This window comes from Nesoenas mayeri (assembly GCF_963082525.1).
Source record: "Nesoenas mayeri genome assembly, chromosome: 14".
Lineage (NCBI taxonomy): Eukaryota > Metazoa > Chordata > Aves > Columbiformes > Columbidae > Nesoenas > Nesoenas mayeri.
Window position 1 is genome coordinate 15,582,798 of NC_137556.1, and position 20,738 is coordinate 15,603,535.

The 20,738-nt window shown below is 39.8% G+C and overlaps 1 protein-coding gene across 1 annotated transcript in view; it reads right to left on the minus strand.

The window, feature by feature from the left end:
* Positions 1 to 18,796, minus strand: part of KCNIP1 (potassium voltage-gated channel interacting protein 1) — a gene marked incomplete at both ends in the record, with an annotated part of 371,848 nt that extends 353,052 nt beyond the window's left edge. Inside the window, one exon of the mRNA XM_080353046.1 lies at positions 18,709 to 18,796. Within this exon, the coding sequence (XP_080209172.1) occupies positions 18,709 to 18,796 (88 nt within the window). The remainder of the gene's footprint in view (positions 1 to 18,708) is intronic.
* Between the last annotated feature and the right edge of the window lie 1,942 nt (positions 18,797 to 20,738).

Genomic DNA, 20,738 nt, shown 5'->3' on the forward strand with positions numbered 1-20,738 from the left:
CGTCTGTCATTAATCATGACTATTCCCACATTAAATCTTAACTTCCATTTCTAATCTTTTCTGCATTACTGCTGCAGTGTCATTTGAAATATCATATTGCTGTGTGGGTTTAAATTTTTAGTGTAATACATCTTCTGACAGGCATTTATAGAAAAATATAAAAGAAAATCCTATGCGATACCATTTAGGCAAAGAGCCAATATGCAACATACAAAAACAAACTAAAACCACCCCAAACTTTACAGACTTGATATACTTCGTGTCTCAGAAGAAATGTTATAACAGCCTTTCTCCACAATACAAGCCGTAATGTTTCCATTTTCTATTTTTACTTCCCATAAAGCTCTCAGATATGCTCCATCTTACCAGTCCTCTGCTCAAGAAACCAAAGCTACTCTGTGAACAATCTACTGTGTTAACATGCTGTAACCTGTATTTTTTAAATGCTGTCAGACAACTACTGCTTGATCACATAGTGCTCTTGAGAACTGAGAGATCTTGGCACACAGGCAATTCCTATTTAATCCTGAGATAAGAGTCAATGAGGGCACCAACTCTTGGTCAGGCTGCTGAATCACCTCCAGCCCTGAAACAGCCCTTGAAATGCTTGAGTCTATCAACAGGTTGAAATTATCTGTCCCAAAACACCTAAAAGCTTGATCACCGGAGCACTCTGCTGGCTGAGTCAGTGTTCCAGCTAATGTGATCCAAAGACGATTCCATCTCTCTCCTCTAGGTGCACAACATTCCCTTTGATCCAGACACCAGCTCCCACCTTGGCCTTGGGACCTGGCTCACAGAAAAGCAGTGTTTGCCTTATGAGGTTAGTTTTAGACCAGTCGAGCTCTTAAATTAATAGAAGGGTGTTGTGGCACTCAGACTTAACACAATGAAAGGTTAACTTTCAGCATGGTTGAACCTACAACCACTAAAATCAACGTTTGTGTTTTCCACAGAAGTCTGGGGATTTCTGCATTCACATAGAAGCTCAGCTCTCACCCTAACACAGGTTAATTAGGGAAGTAAGGACCTGCTGATCTCTCCTTCCCAGTACGCAAATATTGCCAAAACCTCAATTAGCTTAAATTACCAGAAGACATTATTTATTATTAATCAAATAGATGGCTATGAAGAGGCAATCAGTCAAGTCCTGCACAAGACTGGAGCAAAGATTTCATTCAGACATGAGTCAGCTCCCTTTACCAAAGGCTGCACCCAAGCAAAACATTATCTGTTAAATAAATACATGATGCTTTATAAAGTCCAGTAATAAAAAGGCAGCCATTAGCCTTCATTTCTCAAATCAGCTCCCGCTGGCTGGCATCTTGCACAGTTCACTTCTTAATTCATACTGAAAAGCAGCATGTAATACAGCATTCTGACATGTATTTATTGGGTGCTCTTCACAGCACAAGTGCTATTAAATTGCTTCCTACCCACCAAACTTTTCACCATCAGTGTTTTCAAACTGCAAACTTGAAGTTCCTTCAGCTCTAAAACCTCCAAGTCTGTACAATGTATATTGAATATACGTTGCAATATAGTTTTATTGTGATATAAGGTAAACTTTGGTAGTAAGAGAATTGCTGCAAGCAAGCATAGAACATGTATTCTCAAAGTATTTTAAGCATTTTAACAACAGAACTATTTAGAAATAGACTTTTTATAAATTACTATGAATACAAATAATTGCATATACCACCCAATAAAGAACAAAGTGTGTTTTCCATTTCCATAGTAGGAAAACAACAGCATTTTTATAGAGAATACTCTCCTTTTTGCATTTGCTGGCGAGTGCAGGAGTAGTAATTAGCATCCATTGACACACACAGAGCCATCCTGCCCCAAAGCCAGGTCTGGAACACAGGTCCTTTCACCTTGATCAGTCAGTCGGACACTCGGTCAGAGATGCATCAAGTACCAGCTACCGCTAAGAATACAGAGAAAGAAGTTTAATCCTCCTGTCCTCCATCTCCTGTCAGCACACTCAGGAAAGCCAGGCAATGGCACAGAACACAGCACCTCCCCAGCACCACAGCTGCCAGGCTGGGAGAAAAGCTGGGCTTTATCTTGCAGTGCTGAGAGTAACAGAGCCAGTGACCATCTTCCCAGTGCCTCCCAGCAGGCATGACTGCATGAGCAGCAGATCGGTTTTCATTAACATCAGTGAGGATACAAGGGTGTTTAGAAGAGATTTGCATTTACGACATTTCATTTTGGATGAGTGAGGACAATACACTTTAAAAGTTTATTTCCAAGTTTAATGAATTTGATTAAATGTCATTAACTTTTTGCTCCTTGATTTCATTAGCTGTTTGAATCTTCCTGTTGCAACGGAGCCTGGGAACCCCATGCAGAGACCAAGAGATCCCCCATTAGAAAGATGAGCAGGACAAGCTTTTTCCTTTTTTCTTTATTACTACACCAAGCAAGTGACTTTCCATACATAGCTTGAACGTTGGAAGTTCTTTTATTGCAATAACCCTCAGCCTGCTCTGAATGATGCCTCTGTTCAATGATGCGACTGACAGGATGCCAGGGGTCTTGAAGACCAGCACGCGCCTCATTCATATTCCCCACACAAGGGTGCAGGGCTGCAGGCATCAACCCCAGTGCAGCACTTGGAAATGGCTTTACTACCTAGTCAAACCAACCCTGAAGTTATTTTGATCTGAAAATGGAATAGTGCCGCAGTGATACCTATGTACACACAATGGCAGATGTCAGCAGATCTTAGCCCATCATACCTGTCTATAAATCCACTAAGTCTGCTCCAGATTTCTTCATAAATAATTCATTCTGCACCTGTAATGGAATTACTTTAACAATTAAACTGCTTCAGATGTGCAGCCAGTACTAAATAGCCTGGCTGCTTGCGGTCTGTTTTTCTTATCTTTAAAATATGTTTTTGAGCTGACTCAAATCTAAATACAAAGTCTTGCATCAAGGTTTATCACTAATATTTGTGTAATTCTCTTAAAACCTTTCAATCCATAAACAAATTTCTAAATTACAGAAGAAAAAACAAAACACAGCATCATCACGTGTGATGGATAAAGGCATTACAATATTGAACAAATTTAAAGGAAGAAATAAAAGAGATCCTTCTTCCACTTCTCAACCTAAATAAACTATAACATATTAAAAAAAGAGATGCCATCCTTAGCTCTATTACTGTCATTTTGAAATTCTGTCTTCAAATACAGATTATGCTCTACTCTAGTGAGAAGAAACACCTCCTAAGAAGAAATTATCAGGGAAATTGGCTGAAGTTTTAACTCATTCAAAATCTGGTGGGTGAGGGAACAGCACTAAAGCAGGAGTTTCCTTGTATTTGTGATTAATTTTTTTTTTTTTTTTTTTAAAAAAGAGTTGATATGTAGACATGGTGATTGTTCATGGACTAACAGAAGAAACATGAAAAGATGAAGGAAAACCATAGTTAACTATGAAACCAGAGCTCTAAAAGATATGTGACTCAGGTAAGAGACAGCACCAAGTGCTTTTCCAATGCCAAATCAACCATACCCTCTCAAACTGCAGCTCGTGGGGAGAAGATTCCCATTGAGTAACTGAGTAAGTTCATTGTAGTTTGCTATCCCAAGCAAACAGATCTCTGGGCTCCCTCGCCAGCTGCCCAAGGACCAGGATCTGCTTTGGTACCCGACACCGCTCCAGGGAGAGCAGCCCCGGCAGGGGGGGAATGAGAGTCCCTCAATTTGCACTTCTCTTCCTTAATTGATGTAAAAGTTGGTTCTTAATGTACACCAAACAAATTAAAAATGATCAATACTTCTTGCAACTAAGCATTGTGTCTTCTCTGCCAAGTGGCATGAGATAGGTTTTCCTGTAAAGCCTTCTTACCAAATGAATTCTATGCAGGTGCATGGTAGCACTAATACAAAAATCATTAAAAGAAATGTCTCCAGCAGACAGTTTTCTTGGCTTTCTCCTATTATATTACTGGAAATTCAACAAGAAGCAAGGATAAAAATTAATGAACTAGTGAATTTAGAAAGGAAACACACACAAGTTGATATGAAGTTTAAGTTACAGATAAGAGATGGGGCTTCATCATTTCAAAAATCAAGGATGGAGAATAATGAGGACATTAAATTATTGTCCATGCTTTACCTGGAAGATAGCGACCAAGACAGCTTTGTACACAGAGGACTTGAAACTGAGCATAAATTTCAGCTATTCTTGAGTTATGACAGTCTTCTCCATTAAAATTAGACACTAGCACCAAATGATTTCGTTTCGCTGGCCTCCTACCTCAACATCTCAAAACTGAAATCTCCATTTTATAATTCCAATAGCACGGACATCTCATGCAATTGTAAAATTGGTATTGAAAATTTAAAACCTCAGTATTGAGCAAGCTGAAAAACTCTGAGGATATAATGCAGTATTTTCAGTGTGGTATAGCACTGCAGCAAACAACACAGAAAAAAACGTAACCATTTCTGATTCTCCTGAAACCAGGACCAAACCAGAAAAAAAGCTCCTTTTTGAGATTCCATCCCATGCTGTTGCTGGTCTCATCAGAAAAAATGCCAACTTTAATTCCTGCACAGAAAGTCAAAGGGAGAAGTCTGCATTATTGTATTTCCATGCATATAAGCCAGTTGATTTAAGCTGAAAAAAAACAAAGAACAACAAAAAACAGCAACAAAAAACAAAACAAAACAAAACAACCACCAAAAAACCCCACAACCAAACAAAACCAACCAAACAAAAAAAACCCCACCATGTTTTTACACAAAGGACTTCAAAAAAGAGAGCAATAGTAGCTCATCTTAATTGTTTTATAGTTCACTAGGGCTTCTAAACCACCTGGAAACTGTTGGCCTACAGAAACCACATTCCCCTCCTGAACACGAAGCAACAAACTTGCTCCCAGGAGATTAAAAAAAAAAAAAAAACAACCTAACAGCTGCTTCACAGAATTTTATTTGGCTTGGGCAGGTCTGGTTTTTTGTTTGGTTGAGTTTTATGTTAGTTTGTTTTGTTTTGTTGTTCAGCAATTTTTTTGTTGTTTAAGAAACACTTAAGGGAGCCCTTTGAGCTCTGTAATGCATTGTTTAATATTAGTGCAACGCTGGAGCAGGGAAAACACGCCTGTTGGTCAAGTTGCGCTAAGACAGCTGCTCACATAGAGTATTTCTTTGCTTGGGCTCTCTGTGCCTCTTCAAGCTTACAGACCTTCTTCTTCCTTGGTCCCTTATGCAACTTCATTCTCTACTTTCTTACTCCCTCATTTAGAGCCCGTACATCTTCCTCATTGGTTGGCTGATATATCTATGCCGGTTTACATACAGCTCCACTGGAAAGAGGAGCGAAAACCAGAAAGACTGCCAGCAAGTCCCCTGGGCAATCTTACTGAAGTATTATAGCTATGCTACATTATGAAATGGATGATACTTGTTCCACGAAATGATCAAATCAGGAAGTATATCAGGAACCTGTTGCTAGCTTGTTTTATCAGTGTTAGAAGCAAAAAGCAGTGAGAACACCAAGAGAGGTTGCTGTGGATAAGTGGAAAGTAAGAGTCCCTTGCAACCCAGGGCTTGCAGAGAGAAAGGTTTAGCAAATGTCAACCACAAGAATTGCAGTCATTCTCCTGATAAATTAGAAGGGAATTAAAAAAAAAAAAAAAAAGGAGGGGTTGGGGACACCTTTACATAATATTTTACTTAAAAAAAAAAAAAAAGTTTTGCATGAAAGATATCAGCTGCTTATACCATTATTTCTCTTTCCCAGTAAGTCCTAAACTAATGGCAACGTCCCTTGTCCTGAGAAGCAGCCAGGAGCAGCCAGAGCCCCTTGTGTCTCGGTTTTGCTCTCCTGTCATCAGCTTTTTCAAGCTCCCCTTCAGCCGGAGTGTTCCTGGCCACTGCACAGCGATCCTGTCCTCCCCTCCAGCAGTCTGATGCCAGAAGGTACATCGCCTGTGCAACCCTGCGTGGCTTAGGGACAGGAGGGCAAACAGGGAGCTGGGTGCAAGGCACATTCACCTTCAAAAACACACTTTTACCAGCTGTTACCAAATCCATATTTATTTCATTATAGCCCCCCCCCACCCCCCAAATACCTCAAGAAGTAGTTTCTAATGCTACTTCACCGAGTCCTTGTAAACACATGAGTGTTCTGGGTTCCTAGTGCCAGAGCAGCTCAGGTTACATAGACAAGGCTACATTTTGGTAGTTGCTTTGTTAAAGCTAGAGTTTTAAAAGCAGCTTGTTTTTTGAAACTTCTTTAGATACTTGGGTAAGTCAATAAGAATTGTTCTAAGAGGTTTAAGGCTGGTAACAAAAGCCAATATTTGCAAAAGAGGAAGCTTTTGTTACTGGACTTAATTATATTATTGCAGTAGTGGAATTCAATTTAATTTAATTCTCTGCATTTACAGCTCTGTATTAATGCCAAACACTGTGAAATAATAGGGGGGTTTATGTAAGCTGTCTTATGAGAAGATGTTTTAGAGTCACATACAACTTTCCAATTTCTGAGCCACAAGTGCTTTTATCTGTTTTAGTTCTTTATCCTTATGCCATCGAGTTCAGAATTCAGGGCCCAGGAACTGAGATCTTGGACAGTTGCTTGATCTCCTACAAACAACTACTGCAAGTAAACATTGTTTTGCCCCTTGGTTTGCACAACACAAGGCACTCCTATGGCAGCATTAGCAAGTTCAATTCATGAAGAGGAACAGATCCACTTGCAACTGCTGTTTGTGTACACAGTACACTACTAGTTTAGTTTGGTTTGAATTTATACAACTGCCAACTACTCAGTCCTTCATATATGCACTAAGACGATATATGGGTATTTATTGCCAAGAGGTTACTATCAACTTTGGTCATAAAGAGCGTGCTAATGTAATATATATATGTAACTTGCTTAGAAATGTCTTTTTATAAAGTAGGATGGGGGATGAAAATCTAGACTACATCACAGCACTACTGCAGCCTTACAAAGGGATATAAGTGGGAATATACAAGACACTGATGGCAGAAGTATATATAGATAAAAGAAAACCTATGAAGAACTTGATTTACACAACCAATAAAAGTATCTCAAAGTTCTAGTCCAATTTGATAAATAAAAGTTTAAGAATGAAGCTAAAAATACAAACACGAAAAGAAAATCATTAATGGCAAGACTTAACTGGAATGATGTCACACAACCTCCTTCAGAAATTCACCTTCTGCTTCCCAAGTGACTTCCAAGTCAGACTCTATGGAGTGAAGGGTTGGTTTGATGCAGGGAGGTAACTGCACCACTCCAGCAGTTCAGTACAGGCACGGTGATGATTTATTCAAGTTGTACGTAGCTTATGGCTTCTGCTGGAGCACCTACAAAGCGTGATAAGTACATATGGAACTACACTGTCTAAAAACAAGGGATGTTCTACCTTAAAGAGGATGTAGGAACAGGACCCATGGAAAGTAACTGCTTTCAGATGGGATACAAAGCTTTGGAAACAGATGTTCTAGTGGTTTTTCCTTACTCTGATAACTTGAAGCGTACATCGGGAAGCTCCGAAGTGAAAAGGGTGCTCAAACTTGAAGAATAGCCACAGTTTAGTAGTTTCTAGTCTAATTTATTTGACTTGCTTTCAGAACTAGCATGCTTCATATTTTTTTAGCCCAGAGAGGACTATTTGATACAAACAAGTTAAAGAAGTTGCCATGTTTGCATCAGATTCTGGGGTGTTTTTTGTTGTTGGCAGTGGGTTTTTATTCATTTGTTTCTTTTTCCACATGGGCCACTTTTCAGGTTTTAGTTTTATCCACATTTTATCAGTTAACTGTTAAACCACAGAACAGGGCTAAATTATAGCCAAATAACTGGAGGAGAAAGAGGTAATGGATGGAAACACTACAGTTAAGTACTTCAACACACTGGAAGGAGACATTTCAGCTTACAGGAAAACAGGATTTACTGCATACATCACAAAGTGGCAGCAAGCGGCAGGCAAAGGGACTTGTGGCCACTTCATACACCTTAATGTGTGTCCAAAGAACAGAGATTTGACTAAACTCTTCACCTCTGCCACATGTGGCCCTTGAAAGTGCAGTAGCATTGGTCAAGTTTATGAGCGAGGACAAAGGAATCCAATACCTAAACATGTTCTGCTCAACAGGAACATTCTGCAGATCTCATCCATGTCCATGAGCTGGGTACCAGCAATCTAGCAAGGAACAATAATGGCTACAAATCTAAAGCTCATTTGACGCTACTGCTAGGAGACACACATGCCAAACTCTATTCCACGCTCACTTCTTGAAAGGTAAATGGTGTTTATGGTGGTTTGTTCTTCAATAAAGCAAGCACTTATAGGCCTTGTAGCAACACACAATGTTTGCAGTGTTCCTTGAAGTGCACCAGAATACTTTTTTCCTTTGAAACTAGAGAATAAAGGCTTTATTAAAAATAATAAACAACAAAAACTCTGCATATAAATCAAAGGATGTCTTGCCCAGCATGAACATTGCATCCTCTTCTGCAGCTCCTCATGGGGATTCTGGGACTATTTTCAGCTAATTTGGAACATTTAAAACAACCCAAAAGGTCACAAATATACCACAAGAAAGTCACTTGAGTTTTATAATTTTGAAGTGCAATTCACCAGTTTATTTCATCTTAGGAAACACTGGACTTGAGGCAGCAGAATGGAACACCTCTAGAGAGTATATTAGGTTTTTCAACACAATGCTGAGTTTTATTTTCTTTTCTTCAGTGATAGCACTCACTGGATTCTTCATGAGGTATTAAATGCACCAATTATTTTCACATAATCATGAAAATGTGTGTGTGTTTTTAAAATCTACTTTATATATCTCTACATGGATCAAGTAATAAATTTCAGCCAAACAGAAGCTTGAAAGAACCAGAATCATATTCACAATAATCTAGAAACTCCTCTGAAATATCTTACTCCTCTTCCTAAGATATTTAAGAAACACCCTTCAGTTTAGACATAGGAACATATTTACCTAAAGACAGATCAGTTTTTCAAACATTGTCTATCTATCCCTTAAGACCTACAACAGTGGACGAAGGAGACTGAAATACTTTCAGTGGATGAAGACTCAAGGAAATTACATTGTCCTTTTCAAGCATAAACCCAAGATTCTTCTATTTAAGAAATATTTATACTTATCAGGCATATTATTCTTTTCCTGGCATAGCATTTACAAAACCTCACCACCAGGAAATGGCACATTAATTTTACCCTGCAGCATCCTGCCTTCCCACGGCTGCCCTGTGGATTACATTTCTGCACTGCTTTTATTTCTTGAACCTCAAATTACTTCTCATGGAACAAGTGATAAAATTCCTTTCAGGGCATCAACATAAACACACAATTCAACAATTGAGAGGCTTGCATGCAAACATTTTTGAGCCAAGAGAAAAACTCCAGGCATTTATCAGTTTCCCTGAAACAGATAACCTAAATAATTCCTACTCCCCATATACATAGGATGTTACAGATAGGGGATTAAAAAAGTTTGTGTGTGTGTGTATATATATATATATATGTATATATGTCAATACACCACAGCAAACAGACTTTAAGTAGGAAATTGAGAAGTCTATTTCACTTTTAATGCTTTTGTCAGTTTTATGTTTACTTGGCTCTCCCAATTTTATGTTTGGAAATGTGTTTTTCCTTTCTGTTGACCTCCTCTTAGACTGAATCCAGATGGTTTTTACTCAGTTTTAATCAACATTCAGCTACAGTTTTACTACTTCAAGATGACATGGGAAGAGCCATATTTTATAGTATAAGGCTAAACATTTTGATGAAGATCATCTCATGCTTATTCCTCTAAAGTACTGTTTATCTTTACCAAAATGTAAATGATAAAAATCCCACACAGTCTTTATTCCAGGAACTGCATGCATGCAATGGTTGGAACATGTATGGACTATCAGAGGCTGCTGCTGCTGAAAACTGTCCCCAGCTTTACTATGCAGTAGTAGTGGTGCTTTTTCATGGGTGACCATGAGGAGCTGTGAATATAAAAGGCAACAACCAGACTGTACCTCTCTAAGCATTGCTATCTATGATTACATTATTCTTGGAAAGACAGATGATCGGTGTTTATCATTTACTCTATTATCACTAAAGCAGATACTCAAACTGTTAACAGCAACTCATGTTTGGGAATAGTTAAAGTGTACATATTTCAACAGATAACCTATTCAGATCTCAAGATTTTAATCTATGCAATTTGTCTTCCTGTTCCCCATATCACACAGCAATATTGGGAATTAAGAGAATGGGAATTCGTTGGCTTGCTAAACTGAACACAAAGCTCACAAAGTTCCCTTGCCCCTCCCCAGAGGACACCTGATGAGCACCAGAAGCAAGATCCCATAGGCCTCATCATTCTCTTTTCTGAGCTCCAACGGCACCACAGACAAATCAGGAAAACTGCTGTTGAGTTGTGAACTGGCAGGAGGAGTGAAAAACACACACAAGCAGCACTTAATTAATTGGAATACTCCCTCCCAAACATCATCCTCCATTATCATCTTTCTAAATGAACATACACAAACACTTAAAAGATAGAATGATATTCCCAGTAGTGTGGTTTTCCCAGGTGCCTGTTGTTGATTTCATTTGTAACCAACGCACATTTCTAATTTAGGCTGAATAAGGTACTTGATACTATTGGGAATTGTTGCCTTAAACACAAAGCATCATGCACCACATTCACCTGAGGCACGAAACATTTTGGTAATAAAATCCAGAGGTAAAACAATATTTATTAAAAAACAAATGGCATTTATACCAACACTATGAGGGTATAGACCAAAAAAACAAACCAAAAAAAAACACCCAAAACCAGAACCTGTCACCCTCAGCAGCAAATCATATGGAAATAGAACCAATCCAAAGACATTTTTAAAACCATATTTTTTGAAGGCAACCACCCTTATTGCAAGGTTTGATAACATAAAGGAACAATTTCAGGCAGGCAAAGTATCACATCACTTACATTGCATTCAGGTGAGTTTCTATACAAGTAAAGCTGGATCCACAGAGACAAATAAGTAACACACTTCTCTGGATCCTGACTTTGAAGTCCACTCCTGCTGGTCACCCTGTGCCCACTCAGCCAGTGGAGATTTTCAAAGTGTGATAGTCAGGAGCCCATAAAGAAGAGGAAAATGGCCTAGCCTCATTAGCAAGAAAGCTACAAGAGGGTCAGAAAAAGGCAGAGCATAGATCACGCATGCATTCCAGGTCTGAATCATTGCTATCTAATCAGCTCCATGAGCTGGAACAGCTTCAGCAGAACAGCTGAACCCAAACCCCTGGAAGATGGTCACCCCTACCTGACCTAATTCCACAGATGACCTTGGGTGTTGAGTTGAGTAATTCTTTCTGGGATTCAGATTTCCATGAGAGTACCAAAAACCTTTGTTCAGAGTTGTGATTTTCCTCACACTTACCAGCAGCTTTGGCACATCTGTTCATCACTAGAAGATCAAGGAAGCAGACAAGAGTTTGAGAACCTCCACATCATCTGCTTTTCTATGTAGATTTAGCCTTCTACATGCTTCAGAGCCCGAGTTTGGAAAGCAATTTCAGTATAAGACAGTTGCTGTTTCACTGAGTCAAACACACTGTAACCCCTTCACAATGGAAATTTTTTCATCATGTCCTTCCATTACTCAGTTTAAACATGAATCTTGCTGAAATAATACAAAAACAAACATTTATTCTTTCAGCTACAAGAAGTTACAAATGGGAAAAGAAAGCACCATCATATCATGCAACATAAGGAAAGCACTAGAAAAATATCATACCATTATTGCACATCTGAAAGGCAAATTTACCTAAAAGTTGGTGGTGCCACTCAAAATTTCAAAAGCAGGCAAGTTAAACACTTGCTCTTTACTAGATTTTTTTAAATGCTCGGGACAATTTTCAGATTGCAATAGATTAAAACTGTATTAACTTTTGCTAGATGCAATTATGTAAATTATATAACAAGGTTTTATTTTTACACTCTCAAAACTCTATTTTGGCTTTACAAGATGAGCACCTCATCAAGCCTGTAGCAGTGATTTCTCTCTCACTCTATAGTGTAAGTCTACTGTACCAGGTCTCTCATTTATAAAAGAAGGCATTAATCTCTCTTATTTTAAACCTCAGACTACTTTGCTTCTAGTTATCAGCATTAAATGTACTCCACCCACATGCCCTGCAAGCCAAATGTTGTGAAACAGTCATTACAAAGAATGAAATTAGAAGTTAAAGCCAGCTGAGGAGTGAAAGTCAAATTATATATGCATGCTATTGGTTTTTAGTAAAGTTGTGCAAATGTGGAAGCAGTTAGCCATGAATATTCATTACAATTACATCACGAGCTTAAATGCTGCCATAGTTAAACCCTTCCTGTGCCTGCTTTCCATTACATTACCATTTATGAGTTTTACTAGTCATACTAAAGCAGCAAAGACCCAAGAACAGGAATCCCACAGACACCATCATAACTAAGAGTAAGGACAGAATTTCATGTGTATCCCTAAGAATGAGATTCCTGCTCAGGAAACCAGTTATTTTTACCAGGCACCCAGCATGGAGCAGAAACACCAGAGCATGTTTTGTTGTTTGCACCAAGGTGATCAACATCTCAAAACATTCTACAGACTTGGAATAATTCATAAAAATGCATATAGACTATAGCCCTAAACAGAGTGAAATTGCAGCTCAAGACTAGTTTCTGAGCATAGAAAAGACAGATCTGTGTAACCTTATAGTTACCCTTTAGTATTGCACTATTGGAAATAACTTATTGGAGATAAAGCTACATCTTAAAATTACAGTTCTTATGCTAATTTAAGCAAATTTTAGAATGATTTAGTCCATGCTACTATCCACTTAAGTCAAGCCATCTTCAAGAGTTATCCATTTACACTTAAATCCATCCATTAGGTGAATAGTAATAGGGTCAATTAGGTCAAACTATACTGTAGCGAGGTCAATTTGTGCCATTTTAAATGGCAAAATTTATTTCGCAAATTAGCATATCAATCTAGCTATAGCATGGGTATAAATGCCTTAGCCCATTTGCCAGTAACATAATTCTTGTCTAACCCACTGGTTATGAAAAAGGAAAAAATAAAAGGAAAAAAAACCTACAACACACACACCCCACACACAAACAAATCAACAACAGCAAACAAACAACCACCACCAACAACCCAATCCACCAAAAAAACCCTAAAAATCTCCCCCCTACACAGGATACCAAACTTTCATAAGTTGTTCCAGTGCTATAGAATCTAACCTCATTACTTCATTGGTTTGTCTTTTTTTTTAATTAACCTGCAGATTAATTCATCAATTATGCAAAATAATAATAACCATTAAAAACCCCAAACTACACATATTTTGTCTAGAGAAAGTCTATTACTGTGGTCTTGAATATAGACTTAGAAAGTTAAAGTGATATGCTTTGTATTATTCAAGCATGTTCAGAACAGAAATATTGCAGCTGTTACACCAATTGTCATTAGTTTAGATGATAGAAGAGAACCCGACTATCTAACTACACCTAAGATTCCACAATATTCCTGGCTATCAGACACAACTTACATGCATTTATTGCAAAACACCATTAAAAACCTTCCTCAATAGTTTCCCAGAAGAAAATATTTTGGTTTTCGAATAAGTAACATCACATACTTATCTTTTGGGATACACTGCTGCAAACAATGAAGTTCTTAATAAGTTTCTAGCACACGCGGCTAGCCATACGTTTGCAGAGCTATTCGTTTCTACAAGCAAAGCTTTATAAAGAGATTTAAAAGGAAGACTAGAGTATTAGCACCTCCCTCACTCTCAGTTCTTAAAATCCACCTCAGTCCTGACAAAAGACAGAAGTGGAATGCACATACATACATTCAGATTGGTCAGGTAGTGCAGCCCTCATGGAAAAGATATTTATTTGCAGTTCATTTTTCATAGGCATACAAGCGTGTAACGTGCCGAACACAGGTGAATTTTGCTGAGTGGCTCAAAGATGCAAGGATTCATCAGTCTGAGGAAAATATCACTGGGTATGCTGGGTTTTTAAAAAGCAAAATAAAACCACACACACCATGCAAGGGTTTCTACCCGCCATGCAATGGATTTGGAGAGTTTCACTGTGTAGAGTCAGGATCAGGTGCCGGACTGTGGGCTCTTCTCCAGAATGCGCAGTGGAGAGAGTGATTCTGCCCCTCTGCCCCTCTCTAACTGGGGCTTTCCACACGGAAAAGCTCTATCCCCACTCTGTAAAAGCACGTTATTCACCTGGCTTTGTAACCACTTTCCTTATTAAAGAACATTTAAAACACTCAGAAGAGTTTTACTAAGAGAGAACTGACACATAAGAGCTTTTACAAGAGCCCTCTGAATCACAGCATCTAAATTTCAAGGCAGTAACCAGAATTCAAAGGGTGAAGGTGGGCTACACAGCAGCAGGAGAATCAAAACATCTTGATTTGTCACACAGGTGCAGGAACCCTGGCACGAGCTGAACAACTGCAAGGAATCTTCCTGCATCTTTAGAGCATCAAGCAACATTTACCCTACCCTTGCATTTTCAGAGGCTGTAGTCAGGAATACAAATCTGACGCAGCGGCAACAAGCTCCAAAGGCACAAGGGTGACTTGTACTGAGAGGAGACGGAGCCTGCATGGGACTAAAAGGGACTTTGCGCTTTCCTTACCAGCTCACAGAACATCTCAGAAGACTCGCTATAATCTGGATTCATAAAGAAACAGCAAACCAGAACACAGTGCTGGGAAACACTCAGAATACTTTTCTTGCATGCTGGGGAAGGCTACGGGGAAAGCAAGATGTTTGAAGACTTTATCACTGCAGTGAAACAGATAATTAGGCAATTAAAACTATGAAAAGCAGACAAATTACCAGTTCCAGATGAAATGCACTGCAGAACAGAGATGGGAGAAGCAAGAACATGGAAACAAGGGCTTTGGCAAGCATTTTAATAGCACAACTAGAAGAGGGGCACCTCAGGAACAAAGGTGAAAGGGTCGTTAATTTGCAGTAGCTTATCTTTTGCAACGGAACATTTTGAAGGAGTTGGTCCCTAAAATAATCTTGCTTTTCTTGTACCGATAATTAGAACACATTAATAGAAATCCAAGAGGTCTCATTCCAGCTTCATTTTTAGTCACTCAGCAAGGCGCTCCTGTACTAGGTTTTTAAACGACATCAGCAATATCTTCACACATACAGGCTTGTTTAATCATTCTGCTCAACAGAAAACCCCAAACTCATTCTTACCACCCATACTTGATCCCACAGCAAGAAGGATGAACCACCACATCATGCACCACAGCAGAGGTAACATGAAAGAACACTCAAACTTCACATAAAACATCTTTCCCCCAGCAATGGAGGTAACTTTGGTGAAGGTGCTTTTGCTCGCACACTGTCCATCACCACACACTTCCAAGAGCCTTTTCTGGTCTCTTCCCTGCAGGTGCTGGACCCCATGCAAACAATGAAAGACAATAAAGGAGTTATTCTGCTCTCCCCAGCTGTAAGGGGGCACACTTCTCCAGGCACATGGTCTATAATACATGTATCTCACCACCCAGAGCTCTTGGTGGCCGAGGACTTCCTTCACACAGCAGCAGAGGTCTCTGCTCTGCTACCAAGGTTTTCCAAACAAGAACACACTATTAGGAAAGCTGGTGAAATTTGCTAGTCCAGCTCTGCAGAGGTACCAGCTATGAACTTCTTGGCTTTACAACTTCATAGATTTAAACCAGGACATACAGAATAGGCTGGCAAACACACTGGTACCAGGTGTGTCTCTTGCCTTACTGCTGACTCTGAAGAGAGGCAGCTGTCCCATCACACCCTGTTGCAAAAGGAAGGTTTTCACAGCTACAGCTCAGACAATCTCATTTTATTATTGTAAATAATCAAGAGGAAAGAAAAATATTATAATTAAGACAAGCAGAAGCCATACAGCACAACTAAGGAGTCCACAGTTCAATGAGATGTAATATCTCCCACCACAGTAACCCTCAGAAAGATGGAAGCATAAGAAAATGAATCCTGTGCCTCCCCAAGTATTTTCCTTGTAAAAAGTGTTTCAAGTAAAAAAACCAACCAAAATCACACCCAAAAAACAACCCCCACACAAATAACACATTAAACAGTAAGAAAGAAATGAGACAGGATTGGGATGGAGAACACAGGGGATACGCTTGCATATTTGAGAGCACATATATAGTGTAAGTCAGAAATACCATAATGATAGCAATATATAACAGTTTATATTTCTTCGCTTTAAATGCAGAAGTTTCAGTAAAATAAATACTAAACAATAAGCTCTGGGATAAATGTGCATACTTCCAACATTTTGAAATCAACACTCCTGAGAAATATTTCTAGTCAATTCTTTCTAGTTATGAGTTTCATAAGTAATGATACAGAAACATTTATTTTAATTATAGAAGGTCTTCGATATCTATGCAACAAACTCATTCACGTGGTTTATTCCTTCCTAAATCTGGTTCTTCCAGTTCAAAACTCAAGCAGCTGAGCCGGGAAAAAAAGTTTATCTGAGTTTTAAATTCTTTGAATCCTAGGAAGCCTCTCTTATCCAAGTAGCTTGAAATGAGACACTGCCATTGGAAAGGCGTGGGTAAAACTGTCTTTACAGCTAAGAAAACAGTATCATACAATGATAGTGCAACGCTAGCATCTTTCAGAAGGAAAGTGGGGGGGGAGGAACCAAGCCTTGAACATGTTATACTCTAATGTCTAGCTCTCTGTATAGTATTATTCTGATGTCAGACTCAAATATTGATGCAACCCTTTGCCAAAGTAGAGGCACAAGGACTGCTTGAAAACTCCCTGTTAGATGAACTGACAAGCACATGGGGAAATGCCACCAGAACACAGGTTTCCCCTTGTCTTGAGGGAAGCTCAAACAAACAGAACAAAGTTTATTGTCAATCATTTGTAAATACAGCAGTGTACACCCTATGTTCCATTATCTCCTAAAAAACCCACAAAATACACTACACTGATGTGCTGTAGAGGATGAGGTCTTGCAGATAGCATTCTCCCGCTACTTTCTCTTCCCTACCACAAAAATAAGTAATATATTCCACTGTGTTTTCTTCTGTGAATTTCTCTTTTGTTTTTAATATTAAAGAGACATCCTAGCATTAATCACGAATTACAACCAACATCTGACAGCTCTTTTCTGTGACAGACATTTACAAGTTTTTAATCTCTCCTCTGCTGGTGTTTGACAGCCTCCAGATGACGGGGGATGAAAAAAATAAAGTGGAAAAAGAATAATTAAATACAAGAAGATGCCATTTTAAACCAATCTTGATTGTAAAAACAACCAATCTGTCCAGTATTCCTAACATGAAACAAACATTTTCTTACGCAGATTTCTTTTGAAAGCCAGTAAGGTTAATGTGAGAAAGCTGTCTTAGAACTACATTTCTCTTCTAGAGAAATAGATTTAATGTTTCCCCAGTTTCTGTAGAAGGAAGCTGCACTGGACAGTTCTTGGCACTTTCACATTTGCTATTGTAAAAGTCACCTCAGACTCCTTTAGTTTATTCTAAGAACAACTTAAATGTTAAAATTCACGCAGGAGCTCACATGCTCCCGACAGCAAATGCAGCCACATACCTCAGAGGATTCTAAACTTAACTGAAAAATAAATAACCCATTTTGCTCCTTCACTATGAACACATTAAAAAAGCTTCAGACTTCATATTTAAATAAAACACATCATAACAAAGACTCTTCAACCTTACACAAATCCCTCTGCTAATCATTTAGCCTGAACTGTATTATCAGTTCCAAAAATCACACCCCATCCAATCAAACACACACAGAACTTGAAGAAGTCTGACCCTCACCTAAACATTGTCCACATTTCAATAGGCGAACAGCAGTCAGGTATAACATGGTTTACTGTTGCCAGAAGTTCCCAAATTGATCACCAATACTCATTTATTCATCTGCCATTGGTGGTGCTGAGAAGCATCATTATGAAAGGAACGACCAACAAGAATAAGGTAACAACTTACCTCTGTGCACCATCACAGGAACGATTAGATTTACAAAGAACAGAAGATTTATTTGGTTAACTGTTTGATTTTAGTGAAGAGGACAGCAGTAATAAGTTTGGTACTGTTCCACCTGCTCATGGTAAGGCACACAGGGGGCAGGTGACAAGCAAAATGTAGATAAATGGAAGGTACTCAAATGCATGCCACAAGCAGTGACCTAGATTTTGAGCTAAAGTACACACATGCTTCAAACAAACAAAAAAAGTAAAGTAAAAATGACACAGAGAAGTACTGATTACTGACAGGTACGAAGCCTTTGAATTTTTAAAGCTGCACATCAATTGCTTTCAGAAACACATCTCCAAAATAGCCCAGTACAGTTGTGAGCTACGGCAAATAGACAAATACAGGTTATAAACTACACAAGTTAGAAACAACTGCATAAGGCTTTACAGCACAGCTCCAGCCTTCACTGCACGCAGCAACTTACATCAAAGCAACCAATTCCCAAAATTAAACCAGAACACCTCTGAAGAGACAATAATAAAGGGCTACAAAACTCCCCCCGCAAAGCTAACAGCAGAGAACAGCATGAACCGAAATGTTCTCTCTTACCTTTGCTGAGAGTGCCTGTGATGAGCTTAAAAACAGTCTGAGCAAATTTGACGATCCCGTGCTTGCATCTCTTCGAACAGCCGCTCATGGTTCAAACGTGCAGAAAAGGCTCTTCTCTCTTACAGAGTCCAGAAGTAACAATAAAATAATTTTAAAAAGCGAGTCCTTGATGAAGTTGAGCCGACAGCCTGTGCAGAGCACAAAACTCCGCTCCGCGCAGCGAGCCCCAGGCTCTGCACTGAGCTTCGCCTCTCCGAAGCAGAGGAGCAATTTGCATCCCCCTTTTTTTGTTAAAGGCACAGGTCTCCCCGTCAGCCTCCCGGCGGAGACTGCACACCCATGTCGCGATAGCCTGCTGGAAGTCGCTGAGCACCAGCACCCCAGGGAAGGAGGGGTTCGCGTCCCCAGGCTGCGCAGGCTGCTAATGCAGCGATTAACGCCGGAGTCACAGGGTGGCGGCCGCTGCGAACAAAAGAAGCTGCTGCTTGAAGACCGTTTTCCTGATGCTCTTTCCCTGCTGATTTCAATTAAGTTGTCAATTTTACTCTCATCAGGACCAAGGGATCCTAAAAATAACACTTTTTTTTAAATTCTACCAACACTGTACTCACACTTTGCATGTAGACGGCTGCAAAGTATTCCCTCACAAAACCTGTTAGAAGTAGGAAAGCAAAGCTGTGCCCAGAAAAAGTCTCTTTTCTTTTAATTTTACCAGCTAAGATGCTGCTCAGCTGGTTATTTGCTTAACACTGAAGGATGTGCCTCCTGTGGGGCTCACGCTCACACCTCTGTGTAACTAGGGCTGTTCCACACCTTTACTTTTTGTGCTGTACCTCACGTTGTGCTCGTCCGATGTTCACAAGGCTCCCTGTTACTGTACAATGTGCTTATCCCCTAGCAACAGCCACAGCTCTGGCTTCTCCAGTTCAGTCAATTATTTCTGCGTGCCTGGAATACTCGCCATAAAGCAGCCAAGTGGAGGTGCCTCAGAGCTTCTGACCCCACATGAGTGCTAGGTAGAGTACGGCAGCTATCTTCAGGCTTTAATTCAGATGGATGACCTCTCAGATGTTTTTAAACAACTCCGAAAATGCAGTATTTGCTTGTCCTGGGGGGGTTACAAAGCAGATTACCTCAGGCTTGTGCTCACATCCAGCTGCCACTCGTTAGACGGCTTGATCGGCCCTGTCTTTAACGAAGCCACCTGGAGCCAGTCATCACCTCCAAGCAGCAACAGCTGAGTTATCTGCATTTACTGAGAAAAAAAGCACAACAAACAGCTTTTCACTTCAGGGAACAACGATAATCCCCTTCACTCAGGGAGCACTAAACTGCTTTACAGTATAATTTACACTCCTCTCAGGCAAAATTCTGGGCTTTGCCAAGCGGTTCACCTTGCTGTGAGACAGGCAACTCTGTCCCTCCCGCCTGGAAGCGCCCTCATCCCCTCCTCACCTCCTCCTCAGGCAGGGAGCCACCGAGCACTGCTCCAAGAGGCTTCCGCCGCCTCGTTTTACCTCAGAAAAAGGTACTTCAGTGCATAAAAAGAAATGTACAGACAATTTGACTTTAATTATCCCTGAGCTGAGCTGTCAGCCACAGGATATTTTGCTGCCCACTGACTTCCAATGAGTTGCCTCTAGCTTTCAACACCTAACACTCAATTTCCGGGTTTATTTGTTTGTTTTGCCAGATTTAACAGTCTCCAGATGAAAAGTTAAAAAAAAAATAAAAAATCTATCTATCTATCTAAGTAAATGTTCTGTACATGGCAAGTGCAAGCTCATGAAGATGGGTGGCCTAGGGGAGGTGAGGTGGCGGGAAATCTCCCGCCAGCCCCACACAGACATTCCCTGCAGCTGCAGCCTCTGTCTTGGGGTTGTGCTCCCACACAACCTTTCAGGTACATTTTCCTGTAAGTTCCTCATAAGGCTTTGCTCTTTCCTTTATTATACACTGCCAGGCTGAAGTCAGCCAGCTGACTGACTCAGGGTGCTGCAGGCAGAGGAGGGGAACAGGGCTCCTGCTCC